Genomic DNA, 16,612 nt, shown 5'->3' on the forward strand with positions numbered 1-16,612 from the left:
TCTAGTCTCACCACCTTTCTGCTCTCCTGGGTCCCTGCCCCTGTTCATTATCCTCCCCTTTGCTTCCCTGGCACATGTCCCTGCCCTCCATCCACTTCTACCCCCAAGAAGCCTTCTCCTTGACTTCTTGCCCTCCTGACATCTTTCCCCTCCCCCAACACCCTCTACACCCTGGAACCCACCCATCATTTCATCTCCCTTCTGTTACCTGGCATTCACCTTTCCCTTTCCCCTCTGCTACTATGTTTACCACTCTGCCCTCACCCCCATCTGCTCCCATGGTGTCTGCTGCTGCCCTCCACCCTTCCTCTATTGTCCTGGCTCCTATCCTGCTTACTCCCCTCAGCCCTCCTTGAGACCTGCCCCCCTCCTCATCCTCTCTGACCTCTGCATCCACCCTTCCCTTCCCCCTGTGCCCACGCTTCCTCTGGCCCCACTGATCATCTGTTGCTACCCCTCCCCAACTTCTCTACTAGCACCTCCCTCTAACATTTTAAGGATGTTAAAATGCAGTTAATTGACTAGTTGATGGAATTTCCAGCGACTAGTCAATAGACACTTCTGCATTCCTCCTTTGAAATGTAGAAGAGCCCCCATTTCAAAGGAGGAATGTAGAACTCTGTGTACAGCCTGGTGCCAGCAGGAAGTCCCACAGACCCTGGGCTGCACACGGGTGCCTTCTTTGAAATGCACAAGAGTCTGCAGCGTGGGCTCTTGTGCATTTCAAAGCCATGGAGCCCGGGATCAGCAGGGGACTCCACACGATCACGGGCTCCCATGACATTTCCCCAGAACTCAGGATCTCCTGGGGAATCCCCCACTGACCCTGGCTTCTAGAGGCATGCAGGATAGCATGGAGCTCGGAGTCAGCAGGGGACTTCCTGCTGGTCCTGGGCTGTTCGCAAAGTTCCGCATTTCTCCTTTGTCCACTGGGGACTCTTGTACATTTCAAAGGAGAAATGTGGAAGTGCCTATTGACTAGTCAAAAAACTATCCGATAAGCAAGTGCTTATTGGATAGTTGACTAGTCTTTAACATCCTTAACCTGTACCCACTTACCCTGTCTCTCTCTTCCCTCTGATGCCCATCCCTCCCTTCTACTCCCCTCTCTGGGTGTGTCTAGACTACATGCCTCCTTCGACGGAGGCATGTAGATTAGCCAGATTGGAAGAGGGAAATGAAGCCGCGATTAAAATAATTAAAATAAACCTGGTTTCACGAGGCATACCTGTGCCGATGAAGAAAGGCTTCTTTGTCGGCGCATCGCGTCCAGACTGCCCCGATCTGCCGACAAACAGCTGATCTGCAGATCGGGGCAGCCATTTAAATTTAAATGAAGCCGCGATTATTTTAATCGCGGCTTCATTTCCCTCTTCCGATCTGGCTAATCTACATGCCTCCGTCGAAGGAGGCATGTAGTCTAGACACACCCTCTGTGTCTGCCCTTCTGCTTAGCTCCCTGGCATCTTTGCCTTCCCTTACCCCTTGAACCCTCCTGGTGCCCTCCCCCTTTCCTTAGTGCCCCTACCCTCCCAACACCTATTCCCCCTTGCCCTCTCCCTCCCTAAAGCCACCTTACCACCCTCTGCTCCAGTTCTCATAGCCTTTTGTGCCCTCACACATGACTTGTTCCATACTCTGCCTTCCTTATGCTCACCGCTCCTTTCAACCTCTCTTCTCCCTGCACCCACTCTCTCCTCCCCTCCCCTTCCCTTTTCCTTCCTCTTGCCCCCATTGCCCCTTCCTTCTGCCCCTCCCCTTTTTTCTCCCAGTAGCACTCTGTCCCCCTCTGTTTCCACTCCTACTGACTCTTTCCCTTCCCTTCCCCTCCTGCCCTCTCCTCCTCCTTCCCCTAAGCACAAGCCCTTTCCTCTCCGCACCCCATCTTCTGCTTAGTTTTCTCCCTGCCCATTCCCTCACCTTCTACCTTTGAAATGGTGGGTGGCTGCTCTGGAAGCCAGGCCTGTGGTGTTTTATTTAGTACCGCAGTCAGGGCCCAGAAGCTGCCACGCAGCCCTGGAGCAGGACAGCATGGTGGGCAACTGCCCCGGGTGCCAGGTCTGAAGCTTGCGCTGCCCACGGTGCTATTTTTAGTATTGTGGTCCCAGCCCTGGAAGCACTTCTAGGGCTGAGCCGGCAGTACTAAAAATAGCACTGCGGACAGCCCCAGCTCTGGTCCCGACACGCAGGGCAGCTGCCTGCCACGCTGTCCTGCCCTGGGAGCAGTTGGGGCCCAGGCTGAGTGGAAGCTTCTGTGGTGCTCTCATGGTAGTAAAAATAGCACCGTATGGTGGGCAACTGCAAGTTTTGGTACCGTGGCCCAGACTCCAGCTCTGGCAGCTACCACATGGCTCTGCTAAGAAGGTGCGTGGGACTTAAATGATTGGTGAGTGCCCCCACAGGCATGTGCCTTAGAAGGAACCCTACTTAGCACAGGGGTGGGGCACCCTTTTTTGGTCGGTGCCCCTGACCCACAGAAAAATCAGTCATGGGTCATGCAATGCGGGCAATTAAATGCTATTAACTTGCAGATATTTATTTTAATGTGTATGTAAGGCTTTTTTTCTTTTAACAACTTATTACATACATGCTGTTGTGTATGTGTGAAGCATTTCACATGTAATGTTACCATGCTTTAAATTGAGCATGAGATCCTTAAGCAAAATTCAGTGTAAAAAACCTGTTAATTCAATATTCTGATTGAATTTAAATGCACAGTTTTCAAAATTATGGTATTGTCACATTTTTGTATGTATGTGTATAAGGTACAATATTCTGTAATCATGCATTTTTTTGCATTATATATGTAGGCCAGTTAAATCTCTAGTTAAAAAGATAACAGAGTATTCTGCATTTTCAAGGCAAAATGATGCGGTGTATTCGTTGTCCTGTGGCTTACCATGCTGGAGATGTCTGCATTGCTGCAGGGTGTGCAGTGATCACTTCCAATAGCATTGTTTGTACCAATCATTTCACTGCTATGAAAGGAAAAAGTCATCATGCACACGTCAATGTGAGCTGGTGCTTTGTGTGCTCAAAAGGTAAACTGACATACAAATCTTTTATTTTACTGTTTAGAATTCCAGTAAATCGGTATCAAATTCATTTTTTTAGTTTAAATGTCTTAATAAAATATAAGTTAAAGAGAAACTTCAGACACATGATCTAAGTTGAAATTTCTTCAACTGTTGTTGAAAGTGTTGGAGTATCTGGTTAGCTGCTGATGTGGGTGTTTGTTTTGCTTCCACTTTCGTTCAACTAATCCAGGGGTGGGCAGTATTTTTGGTGTGGGGGCACTCCAAGATTTTGGAAATGGTCCAGAGCCACACTTTTCTGTGGAGGAGACGTGGGGGTGAAGGATGGAGGCTGGGTACAAAAAGGCACATTGGGTAAGGGACTGGGGTGCAGAAGACAATGTGAGGTCTATGGGGGAGTTTGGGTGAAGGAAGCTATTGTGACCTGGGTCAGGGGATTGGGATGCAGGAGAGGATTCTGGCCTGGGGGAGGGATTGAGGAGGAGGTACAGAGCCTAAGAGGGAGTTATGACCTGGGGCAAGGGGGTGCAGAGGGTTTGAATGGACCTGGGAGAGGGAGTTGGTGTGCGGAAGGGGGTGCCAGAGGCAGGTTCTGACTGGCAGACACTTACCTAAGTGCCTCCTGGCCAGTACCCTCAAGGCAGGTTGGGTTCCCTTCCTGCTGTAGCCCCTCATCACTTAGAGCTATAGGCTATTCCCTCCATGTGGCTCTCTTCTCCCTCCCGGAACTGAGACTTGCCATCTCCCGTGCCGATTTGTCAGCTTCTATTGGCTGGTTGTTTCCATCCAATAGGAGCTGAGGATTGGGCTGGAGGCAGGGAGATCACAGGAAGGACTGGGCTGGGGGCAGGGTCCCATACTTGGCACATACAAAGGCCAAGTCAAAAACCCATTACAAAGATGTTCCATTGGCAGCAAAAAACCTAAGTCACACACTGCACTGTCGCCATGCCGCCTCCGGTACCGAGAAGACAGAGGCAATGACTGAACAGTAGGTAGTGATTGTTATCGGCACCACAGGTAGCTGTGGTACCACCATCTTTGATTATGCTGGCATCATCAACGCAGATTTATTAGAGTATTAGCTTTCATGGGCAAAGACCTACTTCATCAGATGTATGCTCCAATAAATCTGTTAGTCAGAATCTGCATAAACAACGAGAAATCCTGTGGCATCTTATAGACTAACACGGCTACCCCTCTGATACCTGCTTCTAGCAGGTCCACTCCTGTAAGCTCAGAACCACCATAGTCAAGCAACGTGGAATACAAACTGCTTGTCGGTGCTCATACACAAACCTCATCTGCAACACCAGAAGCAGATGCCACAACCTGCACACCAATGGCAAGCACTCCGGTGGCTTCCACCTCCAATCCCTATGCCAGCCAAGGGGACATACTGGGATCCTTACAGGATCCAGCAGCCACAATCATCCCTGGCTGTACCACCACTGATTGCCTCCACACCATCATTGGATACTTTCTAGTGCCAAGAGGACAAGCCTCCTTCATTTGACGAGTCTACAGTTTCTTCACACCCGCCAACACACATCGTCATCTTCCCCCAACGATACTCTGATGTCTCCACCTCCCACAATGTGAGATGACTTTAAAGCTTTCCAAGAACTGTACAGAAGGGTGGCGAACATTCTTGAGGTCATTAGTTAGCCCCCGGAGGCTCAACACAAATCTTGCATGCAGCCCTGGCAGTTAAACTGGAGCTCCCCCTGGATCCAGCCCTCATGGACCCAGCCAAGGTGATCTGCCAGAGATCAGCTCTGATACTAGCTGTCTGCAAAAGGTCAGACTGCAAATATTATGTTGCACCCCAAGGAGCTGACTTCTCATTCTTGCATCTGACCCTTAATTCCATAGTGGTTAATGCAGTGAACCAAAGGGGCAAACAGGCTGCGACTAGAACTAGCCCCTATGAAAGAGAATGGAAATGCCTCTTCTTCATGGGGAGGAAGGCATATTCTTCTGCATCCCTACAGCTATGCATATCAGCCATGCTGGCCAAATACACACACAACATCTTCGAGTAGATGACACATTTTATTGAGGCACTACCTGAGGACAAGAGAGACCAATCCAGGGCCAATATTAACGAGGGCACCCTGATATCACGCCTGGCCCTTCAAGCCACGCTTGACCCGTCTGACACTGCTTCCCAATCTATTGCGATTATAATGGTGATGAGGAGGTCATCTTGGCTACACCTGTCCTGTTTTCCATGCATAGTTCAGGCCACAGTTGAAGATCACCCTTTTCCGGGATCCAAGCTCTTTGCTGATGCCACAAACCCCTCCACCCCAGTCCCTGAATGACTCCTGCACTACCTTGAATATGCTTGGTATTCAGGTCTCTGCAGTAAAACATAAACAGGGAAGAAATTTCACTCAGCGGTACAGACACACACTTTTCAGCCAAGTGCAAAGGCAGTTTGACGACAGAAAGCAACAATGCTGGACTAAGAGGAGACAAATTTCTGACCAACCTTCCACCTCCCAACTGCCTACTTCAATTCAAACATTTTGAAGGTCAGTATGAGAGTGTGGTAACATCTCCTTGTTCAGGGAAACCTCGCTCCCTTCACCTATGCTGTCAACGTCTGGCACTAACCCATAGTCCTCCATCACTACCGATAGATGGGTACTGGACATTGTAAAGAATAGATACTGCATCCCCTTTTCTTCTACTCCCCTTTCCCACCCACCTTTCCCATCCCTCTTCAGGGACCCATCTCACGAGACCATCCTCCTCCATGAGACCCGTTATGCTTAAATGAAGTACATGAGTTCTTTTATGGGGAAAAGGCAGTATGCCACATTTATTGAGAATACAACAGTTGCATATGCTTTTTAATCACTCACACATGCAAACACCATACTCACACATGCAAACACCATACTCACACAGTCCCTCCAGACGATGTTATAGTTACCAGTCCAGAGTCTGTATCAATCTAGTGGCCAGTTAGATCGAACACAGAGGGAGAGCAGGGCCTTTGGTTGGTCGCGATCTTCTGGAGTTGGTGGCAAGCTGAACCCAAAGTTCCATAGCAAGGCACCATGCTTTTATAATCCTCCTTCCTCTGTTGAAGTCTATGGATTTCGCTGTGTCAGTCTGTGACCAGTTACTGTTATATTGTTGATGTTAATCATTCCCAAAACATCTCCAAGAGGCTCATCCTGTCCTGGATTGTTAATCAGTTGTTTTTAGGGATGCTTTACCTTTAGAGCCGTCAATCTGCCAGTCTGATCAATTCTTGACCGGGGGTACGCACTGATGGTTCCTCCACTGGTATGCCTCTTCGCAGTCTGTCTTTTATAGTTTGTCTCCACCCGCATTGTCCCCCTTCTCTCTTGACCATCTGGCTCTAACGATGACCTTCACACGTTATCTCATTCATACAAACAGTCTTTCACAAAATCCTTCAAAGGTAAACAGTACTGTTTTATATTAAGCAAAAGCAAAACAATTCACATCGAAGGCCCGGACCTTCAATATTTCTTATCTCATTATCATAAACACAGTACCAAAATCCTGTCTCTTTACTTACTAAACTTTAATATATATATATATATAACTAAAAGGCTTGATTAATAAAATGTTAAATGTGTTACCTTACATTGCTACATTATTAATCCTAAAATATAAATATAAAAAGAATAAAACTTTCAATCCCAACAGACCAAACATCTACTCCATCCCTGCGCAGTGGAACACATACCACAGAAATAAGAGGGGAAAGGGTTCTACTCCCACTACTTCTTCACTGCAAAGAAGGAAGTCAGGGGGGTGAAGACCGATTCTCGAACTCAGGAGGCTCAACAGGCATATATGACCATGATTCAAGATGGTCACCATAATCCCCACCTTGACCAAGGACGATTGGTTATCAACTCTCAACTTCTAGGATGCATATTTTCATGTATCCATTCACCCGGCTTATTGCAAATACCTCAAATTTACAGTTCGCAGGGCACATTTCCAATATACAGTGCTTCCTTTCAGATACTCCTCAGCCCTGAGAGTCTTCTCAAAGGTGCTATCAATTGTTGCTGTGCATCTGTGCAGACACGGAGTCTCCAAATTTCTGTACTTCAACAATTGTCCAATGAAAGGAAGCACAAGTTTAGAGGCAAAAAAGCCGTCTCTGTGACTGGATCTTTGTTTCACATTCTAGGGCTATGGATAAAACCTCCAAGTGCAAATGTGAATAATCTCAGACAATGGAGTTCATTGGAGTTCACCTCAACTGTGTGAGGGCCATAGCTTCTCTACCTCAGCAGAGATTTCACACTAGAAAGGATCTCATAGTGATTCTCCAGACCACCCCACAGATAACTGGAAGGACTTGCTTACAGCTACTAGGGGTCATGGCTGCAGCCACATCAGTGGTGTTGCACGCCAGGGTGCATATGAGACCAATGCAGCAGTGGCTCAGGATAGTATACAGGCCATGATACAACTGCATCACCAAGTTTGTGTCAGTCTCAACCAGAATCAAACGTTCCCTCTGTCGTACCTCGGTGTTTTCGTACCTCGGTACCTTCGGTGGTCTGGACTGTCAGTGTCGTCTGGTCAGGGTCGTCTTGGCGCGCTCCTGACAGGATCTCTACTCCGTCGGTGATAAACTTTCGGCTGCGTGCGTAACAATCGGTACTCCCTTTATCTAGAGTGTTAGACCCCGTGCACTTGGGTCAACACAGGAGATCTCTGAGAGGCCCCGGAAACAACAGATGCAGGCAAGGTTTGAAATCAGTCGAGCAGGTTTATTGTCAAATGCGAAGCTCTACCAGTTGGTAACAGAGATCAGTACAATGTTACACCACTGGGCACTATGGCCCGTGTTGACAAGGTACCAACACCGGGCAGGCCTATTGCCATATATCAGATATTAACAGCAGTTAGTCAAAGTTAAGCTACTGTGCATTCTGTAAGTTTAGGCAATGACACCTGCCGTTCAGGCGCCTAGTGACCCCCCCAAGGTCGGCCGGAGAGCACCCTCTGCGGTGTCCTTTTATAGACAGGTACAAACAACTTACATCATTTCTTTACGTACCAGGTTACCACCCTCTGTTGCCTAATTACCACCCCTCACCTTATGGAAGGGGGGCTTACTTACTATCCTTCATGCTGTCAATTCCGACCTGGTCCTGAACCTAGGTTGGTATGTGCATTAGTTTTTAGGGAGTTTTTCTACCAAGACATTTCTTATTAAGATGTTCCATTACTCCCCTTTGGCTTACAGTCTGTACCCAGTGCCACCCTGTGTCCTTCCATGCGTCCTTCCATGCTCAACCTAACTTATACAATTACACAGTTATCAATAGGGCTTCTTTCTTGGCTCCTGTGTTACTGAACCAAAGTCTTGCTCACTAGATTGCAGGCCTGTTGCTGTTTCCATGTTGCAGGCCTTAGGTCTGCTGACTCCATGTTACTCAATTTACTACACCCTCGGCTGGTGAAGAGACCCAAGAAATGTGTGCACTGGGATGCCTTTTCACAGACATTCCCCATCCACGACTATCACGACGGATCCTTTCTATGTTGGAGAGCTCACTTGGGCCCTCTCATGACTCAGTCGATGGTCCCCTCAGGAATCCAAACATATTAGAACTCAGGGCAGTATTCTATGCAACAACAAATACACAGCAACACGGTTCAGGTTTTTACAGACAACCAGGCAGCAGCATTTTACATCAACATGCACGGGAATGCCAGATCCTACCACCTATGCAAGGAGGCCATCCGCCTTTGGACTTGGTGCATAATGCATGACATATTCCTGCAGGCCTCATACCTACCGTGCAGGGACAATCTTCCTACCAATATCCTCAGCAGAAATGTCAAGTCCAGTCACAGATGGGAAATGGACATGACGATCCTATACCAACTGACGACTGGTTGGGGGTTCCTCATGGTGGACTTGTTTGCAATCAATGCTGTCAGCCGACGGTCAGGGCAGTGTGTGTGTGTATGTTTCCGAGAAAAGGTTTAACATCCGTGCCTTTACTGCTAGGACCGGGGTCCCATCGCAGAGGGTGGCCAGCAGGCCAACAGACGCCCCTTTATATAGGAAGAGCTTATTACACCTTAGATTTTAGCTGCTAGAACACAGGGGTTCCTTCGCAGAGGGCAGCCTTGGGGAAAGGCTGAAAGGTGCCCCAGTGGATTGTGCCACCTGGGTGTGACACAAATCCAAACGCCCAAGCTCTCCCTATATCTGTCCCTTTATGACCGGCTGAAGTTCTTTTAAATTGTGCTTGGTTCTGTTACAGCAACTGAAGGAGTCAGGTTAAAGCTTAAACAGTTACAGGTTTATTTGAGGAAGCTTATAAATAATATGGTTGCAATGGCTATTGTTCTATTTCTTAACTACTAGCAAAATATAGATCTTAAAAATGGTTACAAAGAAGATAAAGATAGAAAAATAGAAATAATGGTACCAAGTAACAGCTTACTCTTTCTATGTGTACACTTAAGACAGAGGACCACATCCAGGTACCATTTTTACCCCCTTCTGTGCCTCTCGACTCCAGCATGTCAGGCCAGGGCCGGTCCCTCAATTCCTAGGAAAGACGAAAATACGAGGTGGGCGTCCCCATAGAACCTCGGGAGGTCAAACACCTAACCCGACCAGCAGGTAGAGGGTAGAATGACACTCCAAGTGAGTGTGTGCTGGGCCCATCTTTTATACTCATGGGGTCACGTATTTCTCTTTCTTATCTGTCATGCCAAATGGGGCTGGTCTGTCTTTTGTGAGACCAGTTCTTACAAGGGAGTTGTGAACTTAATTTACACTTGTAAGAGAGATAACTAAATTGGAATTACTGGGGATTCTTTTCTCAGTGGGAAATTCCTCTTCCAGGGACTGTGTGTGTGTTCGAATCAACATAGGTGCCAGCCGGTGGCAGTCTCGCATATCCTGATCTCTCCTCATATCTATGTTTCAGCTTCTCAGGATCAGATGAGCCAGCATAGACTATGCTGATTTTATTGCTCCTTCTCTGCCCTGTATGCTTTAGGAAGGCAAATAAGATGGATGTGATGGAGGCGGGCTGTCTGGCCACAAATGCCAACAAGACGTGTCCACAGTACAGTTCATGTGCAGGCATTGGCACACGTTCTCTGGGAGACATGTTTGCAATACAGTGTATTGCATCTCTTCTTAATCCCATCCTAATCCTACCTTCCCATCCCACCCATCTACCAAGCGGTCAACATAATCAGATCGGGGACAGCCACGGTAATCCTTATCACCCCAGAGTGGCCGAGGTAGACTTGATATACTTTCCTGCTTCAAATGTCAATGAGACAACCATGGCGTTTCCCACTTCTTCCTCATCTCCTGATACAGGAACACGGGCATCTTCACCACCAACAACATATAGGCACTCCACTTCCGTGCGTGGTTCCTCAGTGGCTTACCTCAGAAGCAACATGCTCTGAAGAAGTCAAACAGATCTTACTGAACTTTTAAAGCCGGAAAAAAGCGGCGGACATTTTTATTTAAATGCCGCGGGGGATATTTAAATCTCCCGGGGATTTCCCTATTACGATAGCTGAAATTAACATGCCCCTTCCGGAAAAGGGGCCAGTGTAGACGTAGCCTTGTAGAACATCGTCAAGAAAATCTTACCTTTACGAATGGCAGAGGTTCTCACGATGAACAGAGCAAAGAAAGTTGGAACCAACCACAGTTTCACTGATGGACATTCTACAATACATCCTAGAGTTGAAAGACTCATGCCTGTTGCTCAGCTCTCTGAAGGTCTATCTATAATAGCAGCTATAATAGCTCTTCACCAACCTATAGATAATAAACCAGTTTTCACCATTCCAATGACCAAACGCTTTAAGGGGTATACGGAATAGTTACCCACCTAACAGGCCTCCTACTCCGGCATGGAACCTTAACTTGGTTCCGCAGGCTCTCACTTCTGAACTATTCAAGCCTATGGTAAAGTGTCCATGCTCCACCTATCTATGAAGGTGGCCTAGCTGGTAGCGCTTACATCTGTTGGAAGAGTTAGTGAGATTGGTGCACTCATGGAAGACCCTCCCTCCATGATATTCCATAAAAACAAGAAAGTTCTCTGTCCTCATTTGAAGTTCCTCCTGAAGATTCTGACCCCCTTCCACTGTAACAAGCCCATAAATGTACCTGTCTTCTTGCTGATGCGAAGGAAGCGGTCTGCACACTCTCAACACCCGTCGGGTGATTGCCTTTTACTTGAACAGAACTAAACCGTTCCAAAAGACAAACAGATCTCTGAGGCACGCAGCAGTGCTCAAACACCTAAGGTGGAGCACCCACAGGGACAGCCATCTTGAAGAACCTCCGTTACTGCACAAGGTGTGTAACCTTCTCATCTTCCCATGGTCAGAAGTCTGACCAGTGTAAGCTGATTACCCAGTTTGCTCCTCGTTCAGTGTGACAGGGATATTCACTAACTCTTGTTCCTGAGTAGTTTTCCGAAGGCCTCCCTCCCCCCCCCCCCTTTTTTTTTTTTGTAAAACAGATTTATTAACTACAGTTGGATCTCCCTGGTCTGGCACACTTGAGACCTGACTGGTCCTGGATGAGGGATTTTGCTGAACCAGGGGAGGTCATTTCTGGGGCCCCCTGCTGCTGTGGCCTCCCCCGCCACCCCACCAGATTTGCCGACTCTCATTTGCCCCCACCCCCAGAAGCCCAGCTGAGCCACGTGTTGGACTTTTCTCTCCTCATCTCCCACCTCCAACCCCTGCCTTGCAACATGCCAGGATTCTCTGATCCTGGAACAGACAGACCAGTGTGTCCCAGTTGAGAGAGTTGTAACCTATACAGGAAGATTAAGTGATTTTAGGTATACAGATCAAAATTAGTCACCTAAGAAATCAAAGTAAAATCACTGAGAAGTAGACATGATTTAAATTCAGCAGTGTCTCACCCTGATGGTATAGTTCTTTAAGCATAAGCTGGGATGTTCCTTTCCAGTCTGAGACCACCTCCTGAATTTGGTCTTTGTCCTTTTACAGGAGTTTCTGGGTGTTGAGTTGGGTGTGGAGAGAGAGAGAGGATGAATGATGCTGTCATTTACCCTCCAGTTTGCTGGAAACGTCTTTTTCTGTGACGCAGTCTCCATTATCTACATGCTCTCTCTGAGAGACCTCCATTATATACAGTTCTCTGTGTGTATTCCCCTTATCAGGTTATCAACTCTGTCTTTTCTGTTGTTGTACCTGAAAGGCTGGTTGGGATGTATTTCAGTAATACACGTTCATAGGAAACTATGCATACAATGATAACACATACAATCCAACAGGATATTAAAGTTCAACAGATCAAAACTCATACGTTGTATTTTGTACAAAACATGTAACTATATCACTATGAAAAACTTAAAAAACAACAAATAGACTAGTACCACCTTAAAGACTAAGAAAACATATAGGTCAGGGGTGTCCAAACTTTTTTCAAAGAGGGCCAGATTTGATGAAGTGAACATGCGTGAGGGCCGACCATTTGCCTGACATTCTTTGAACCATTAAAATTAAATGCAAATTAACTATTTTATGCAAAGTTTATTGTAAACGGCATACTTTTCATTTCGTCACATGGATGACAAATCTAAACAGGTGTTAAATCACTCTGCCTTTCATATCTGAAGGCCAGATGAAAAAAAAATCCAGGAAGCTGAAATATATGTCAGGAACATTGTAAAGTACATTACATATTATTGGTAATAAAGTTGTCTGTCAACTTTTAAGTTCAAAAAATATGAACAGGAACATAACACCAAGTATACATGTTGTGTCCAAATATATTTATAACTGATTTAGACCAACTGACTAACTGAGATTTTACAATGTATTCATCTCAATACATATGGCCATAAAAGATAGATATTGCCAAATTACCCGGGGGGCCGTCTTAAACCGGAACACGGGCCGCAATTGGCCCGCGGGCCGGACTTTGGACATGCCTGATATAGGTGGTATCATGAGCTTTCATGGGCACAACTCACTTCTTCAGATGACTGCAGTGTTAGAATCCCAGATCCAAGAATAAATAAGGGAAGTGAGGATGTGGGGGGAGAGAAGAATTTCACAGGGATTTCATCAAATTCCATCCTACCATTAACCTCAGCCTGGATCAGTCTACATGAGGGATCCACTTCCTTGGCACTACAGTACAATTAAATGATGGATACATTTCCACCACCCTACACCAGAAACCTACCAAACGCTACACTTACCAGAGAAGTGAAAAAACAGCCAAAAAAGTATCCAGACATGAACTACTTCAAGACAGGCCCAAAAGAGAAAACAACAGAATTCCACTTGTCATCACCTACAGTCCACAACTTAAACCCCTCCAATACATTATCAACAATCTACAACTTATCCTGGAAAATGTCCCTTCACTCTCAGAGGTCTTGGGGGAAAGGCCAATCCTCGCCTATAGACAACCACCTAACCTCTAACAAATTCTTTCCAGTAACCTCGCAACACAATTCCATCATAATCATCCAGGAACCCATACCTGCAATCAGCCCCAGTGCCAATTCTGTCCATACATCTATACTAGTGATTTCATCACTGAACCCAACCACATCAGCCACCAAATCAGAGGCTCATTTAACTGCACATCTACTAATGTGATCTATGCCATCAAATGCCAACAATGCCGCACTGCCATATATATTGGCCAAACTGGACCATCTCTACAGGAAAGAATTAATGTACACAAATCAGATATCCACAAAGGCAATACACAAAAACCTGTTGGAGAACACTTTAATCTTCTTGGATGCTCATTAATGGATCTCCACATCACCTTATTGTTTCAGACCAATTCCACAAGTCAGATACACAGAGAAGGATTGTAACTTAACTTCATTTACAAGTTTAATTCTTATGCATATGATATGAACAGGGACATTGGCTGGCTAGCACACTACCTTCCACGTCTTAATGATTTAACCAACCAACCCAATAATGGAGGTGCTAAACGTTCTTATCAGCCTCTTGTAATTATTTGAACCATCTACTCACTGTCTGTCTCTCTTTTTCTCTTTCCCCCTCCTTTTTTCCTCTCTTTTCCCTGTCCTCTCTTTCCTTATTTATTCTTGGATCTTGACTTCTAATACTCCAGTCATCTGAAGAAGTGAATTGTGTTTTCTTAGTCTTTAAGTTGCTACTCATCTATTTGTTTTTTAAGTTTTTCCTGTTAGACTAACTTGACTACCCTTCTGAAGCTTTTATATCACTATGGCTAATATTAGAGGGGAGAAGTCCTGAGAATCATATATATAAACTGGTAGTAGCACCTCTCTGCTCAATAAATTTTTAATTGGAAAAATTCTGTAAATATTCTTTTAAAAAAATTATATAATGTTAAGCATTGTCATAAATTAATATACTGTTTCTAAAACAAATTTGTGGTTCATTATCCTAATTTTTTTTGTTGATACATGTGCTACTTGTAAGACCAGGTCAGTGAGGTAATTTTTTTTTTTTTCAAACTGGACCAACGTCTGTTGGTGTGAGAGCCGAGCTTTCAAACTTACATAAAGGTTGTCTTCAGATCTGGAAAACTCAGTGTGTCACAGCAAAATACAACTAAACAACCCAGCATATTGCTAGTTTGTATAATTTAATAATCCAAGTCTTCCGGTCATCCAAATTAATAAGATTTTTAGTGGCTTTTTCATGTGAATTAGTGATATCCATTTGTAGTAGATCAATATGTTCTGAGTAGTTTTTTCAAATGTAGTATCCAGTTATGTGCTGCTATGATTTAAGACTAGATTGACTTGCTAAACTTTTTTCCTCATGAAATATAAACTTTTTCTTTTTTCTTTTTATAGGAGGAAGTCTGTTGTGCTGTGAGTCATGTCCTGCAGCATTTCACCCAGACTGTTTAAATATTGAAATGCCAGATGGTAGCTGGTATTGCAATGACTGTAGGGCAGGAAAGAAACTCCGCTTCCAGGATATCATTTGGGTCAAACTGGGAAATTACAGGTCTGGTGAATGGATTTACATTTTTTTCTTTTCATATATACTTACTGAAACTAACTTGAAAACAAGTTTTGTACATGGAAATCTATTACACTCGTAGATTCCATGCTTTGCTGCTACTGAATGACAGGAATATTGCATGAAGCAAAGGCGCCTTTTCTTTTTTCCCCTCACAAACTCCCTGTGTATGCCTCTTCCCCTCCATCGTCATCCAACAAAATGGCAAATTAAATTTAATATGGATAAGTGTAAAGTAATGCAAATTGGGAAAAATAACCCCAACTATACGTACAGTATGATGGGAGCTAATTTGGCTATGACAAATCAGGAAAGAGATCTTGGAGTTATCGTGGATAGTTCCCTGAAAACTTCCACACAGCGTGCAGTGGCGGTCAAAAAGGCAAATAGGATGCTAGGAATTATTAAGAAAGGGATAGAAAATAAGACCCAGAATATCTTACTGCCCCTGTATAAAACAATGGTATGCCCACCATACATACATAGTGTACAGATGTGGTCTCCTCACCTCAAAAAAGATATTTTGGCCTTGGACAGGGTTCAGAAAAGGGCAACTAAAATGATTAGGGGTTTGGAACGGGTCCCATATGAAGAGAGGTTAAAGCGACTGGCACTTTTCAGTTTAGAATAGAGGAGACTGAGGGGGGATATGATAGAGGTATATAAAATCATGAGTGGTGTGGAGAGGGTGAATAAAGAAAAGTTATTTATTAGTTCCCATAATAAAAGAACTAGAGGACACCAAATGAAATTAATGGGTAGCAGGTTTAAAACTAATAAAAGAAAGTTCTTCTTCACACAGTGTGTAGTCAACCTGTGGAACTCCTTGCCAGGGCAGGCTGTGAAGGCTAGAACTATAACAGAGTTTAAAGAGAAGCTAGATAATTTCATGGAGGTTAGGTTCATAAAAGGCTATTAGCCAGGGGATAGAAATGGTGTCCCTGGCCTCTGTTTGTCAGAGGCTGGAGAAGGATGGCAGGAGACAAATCGCTTGATCATTGTCTTCGGTCCACCCTCTCTGGGGCACCAGGTGTTGGCCACTGTCGGCAGACAGGCTCTTGGGCTAGATGGCCCTTTGGTTTGACCCAGTACAGCCGTTCTTATGTTCTTCTATTTCAGGGACTCCCTGCAACCAGAGGCACAGTGTGCCCCTAAATCCCCTCCACTTCCCTTGCCAGGGGCTGTTTACGCCATACTATTTTGATCCATTTTCCACTCCCCCCTACCTTTCCCCTGCATAGGTTCCATATGCCCCTCTCCCTTCCCAGGGATCCCCATTCCCTCCATGTTAGGAGCTTTGTGTGCCCCCTTTTTCTTGTAACAGCTCCTTACTTAATCTTAGATGTTTCTAGAATATAAAGTTCCTTGTATCCCTCTCATCTTTGATGGTCCCTATTGTATTCCATTGAGGGTTATATGCATGCACATTGAGCTTTGAAAGTAATATTGTTCCTTGCACTGCCTCTTGGTTTTGACAGAGTCAAAAAAAAAAGCAGGTGTCTTGACTAGGCCTGCAGTTCTTCTGTGAGTAGTGTCCCTAT

At 45.3% G+C, this 16,612-nt stretch overlaps 1 protein-coding gene across 5 annotated transcripts in view; it reads left to right on the forward strand.

Annotated features, from left to right (window-relative positions):
- The window catches only part of NSD2 (nuclear receptor binding SET domain protein 2), a 189,292-nt gene that overhangs the window by 119,579 nt on the left and 53,101 nt on the right, over nucleotides 1-16,612 (forward strand). For all 5 annotated transcript variants that reach the window (XM_075930890.2, XM_075930893.2, XM_075930891.2 and 2 more), the window contains 2 exons: nucleotides 2,862-3,041; nucleotides 14,900-15,056. In XM_075930890.2, coding sequence (XP_075787005.1) covers nucleotides 2,862-3,041; nucleotides 14,900-15,056 — 337 coding nt within the window. The remainder of the gene's footprint in view (nucleotides 1-2,861; nucleotides 3,042-14,899; nucleotides 15,057-16,612) is intronic.

This window comes from Pelodiscus sinensis, chromosome 4, assembly GCF_052426305.1.
Source record: "Pelodiscus sinensis isolate ZL-2025 chromosome 4, ASM5242630v1, whole genome shotgun sequence".
Taxonomy (NCBI): Eukaryota; Metazoa; Chordata; order Testudines; family Trionychidae; genus Pelodiscus; species Pelodiscus sinensis.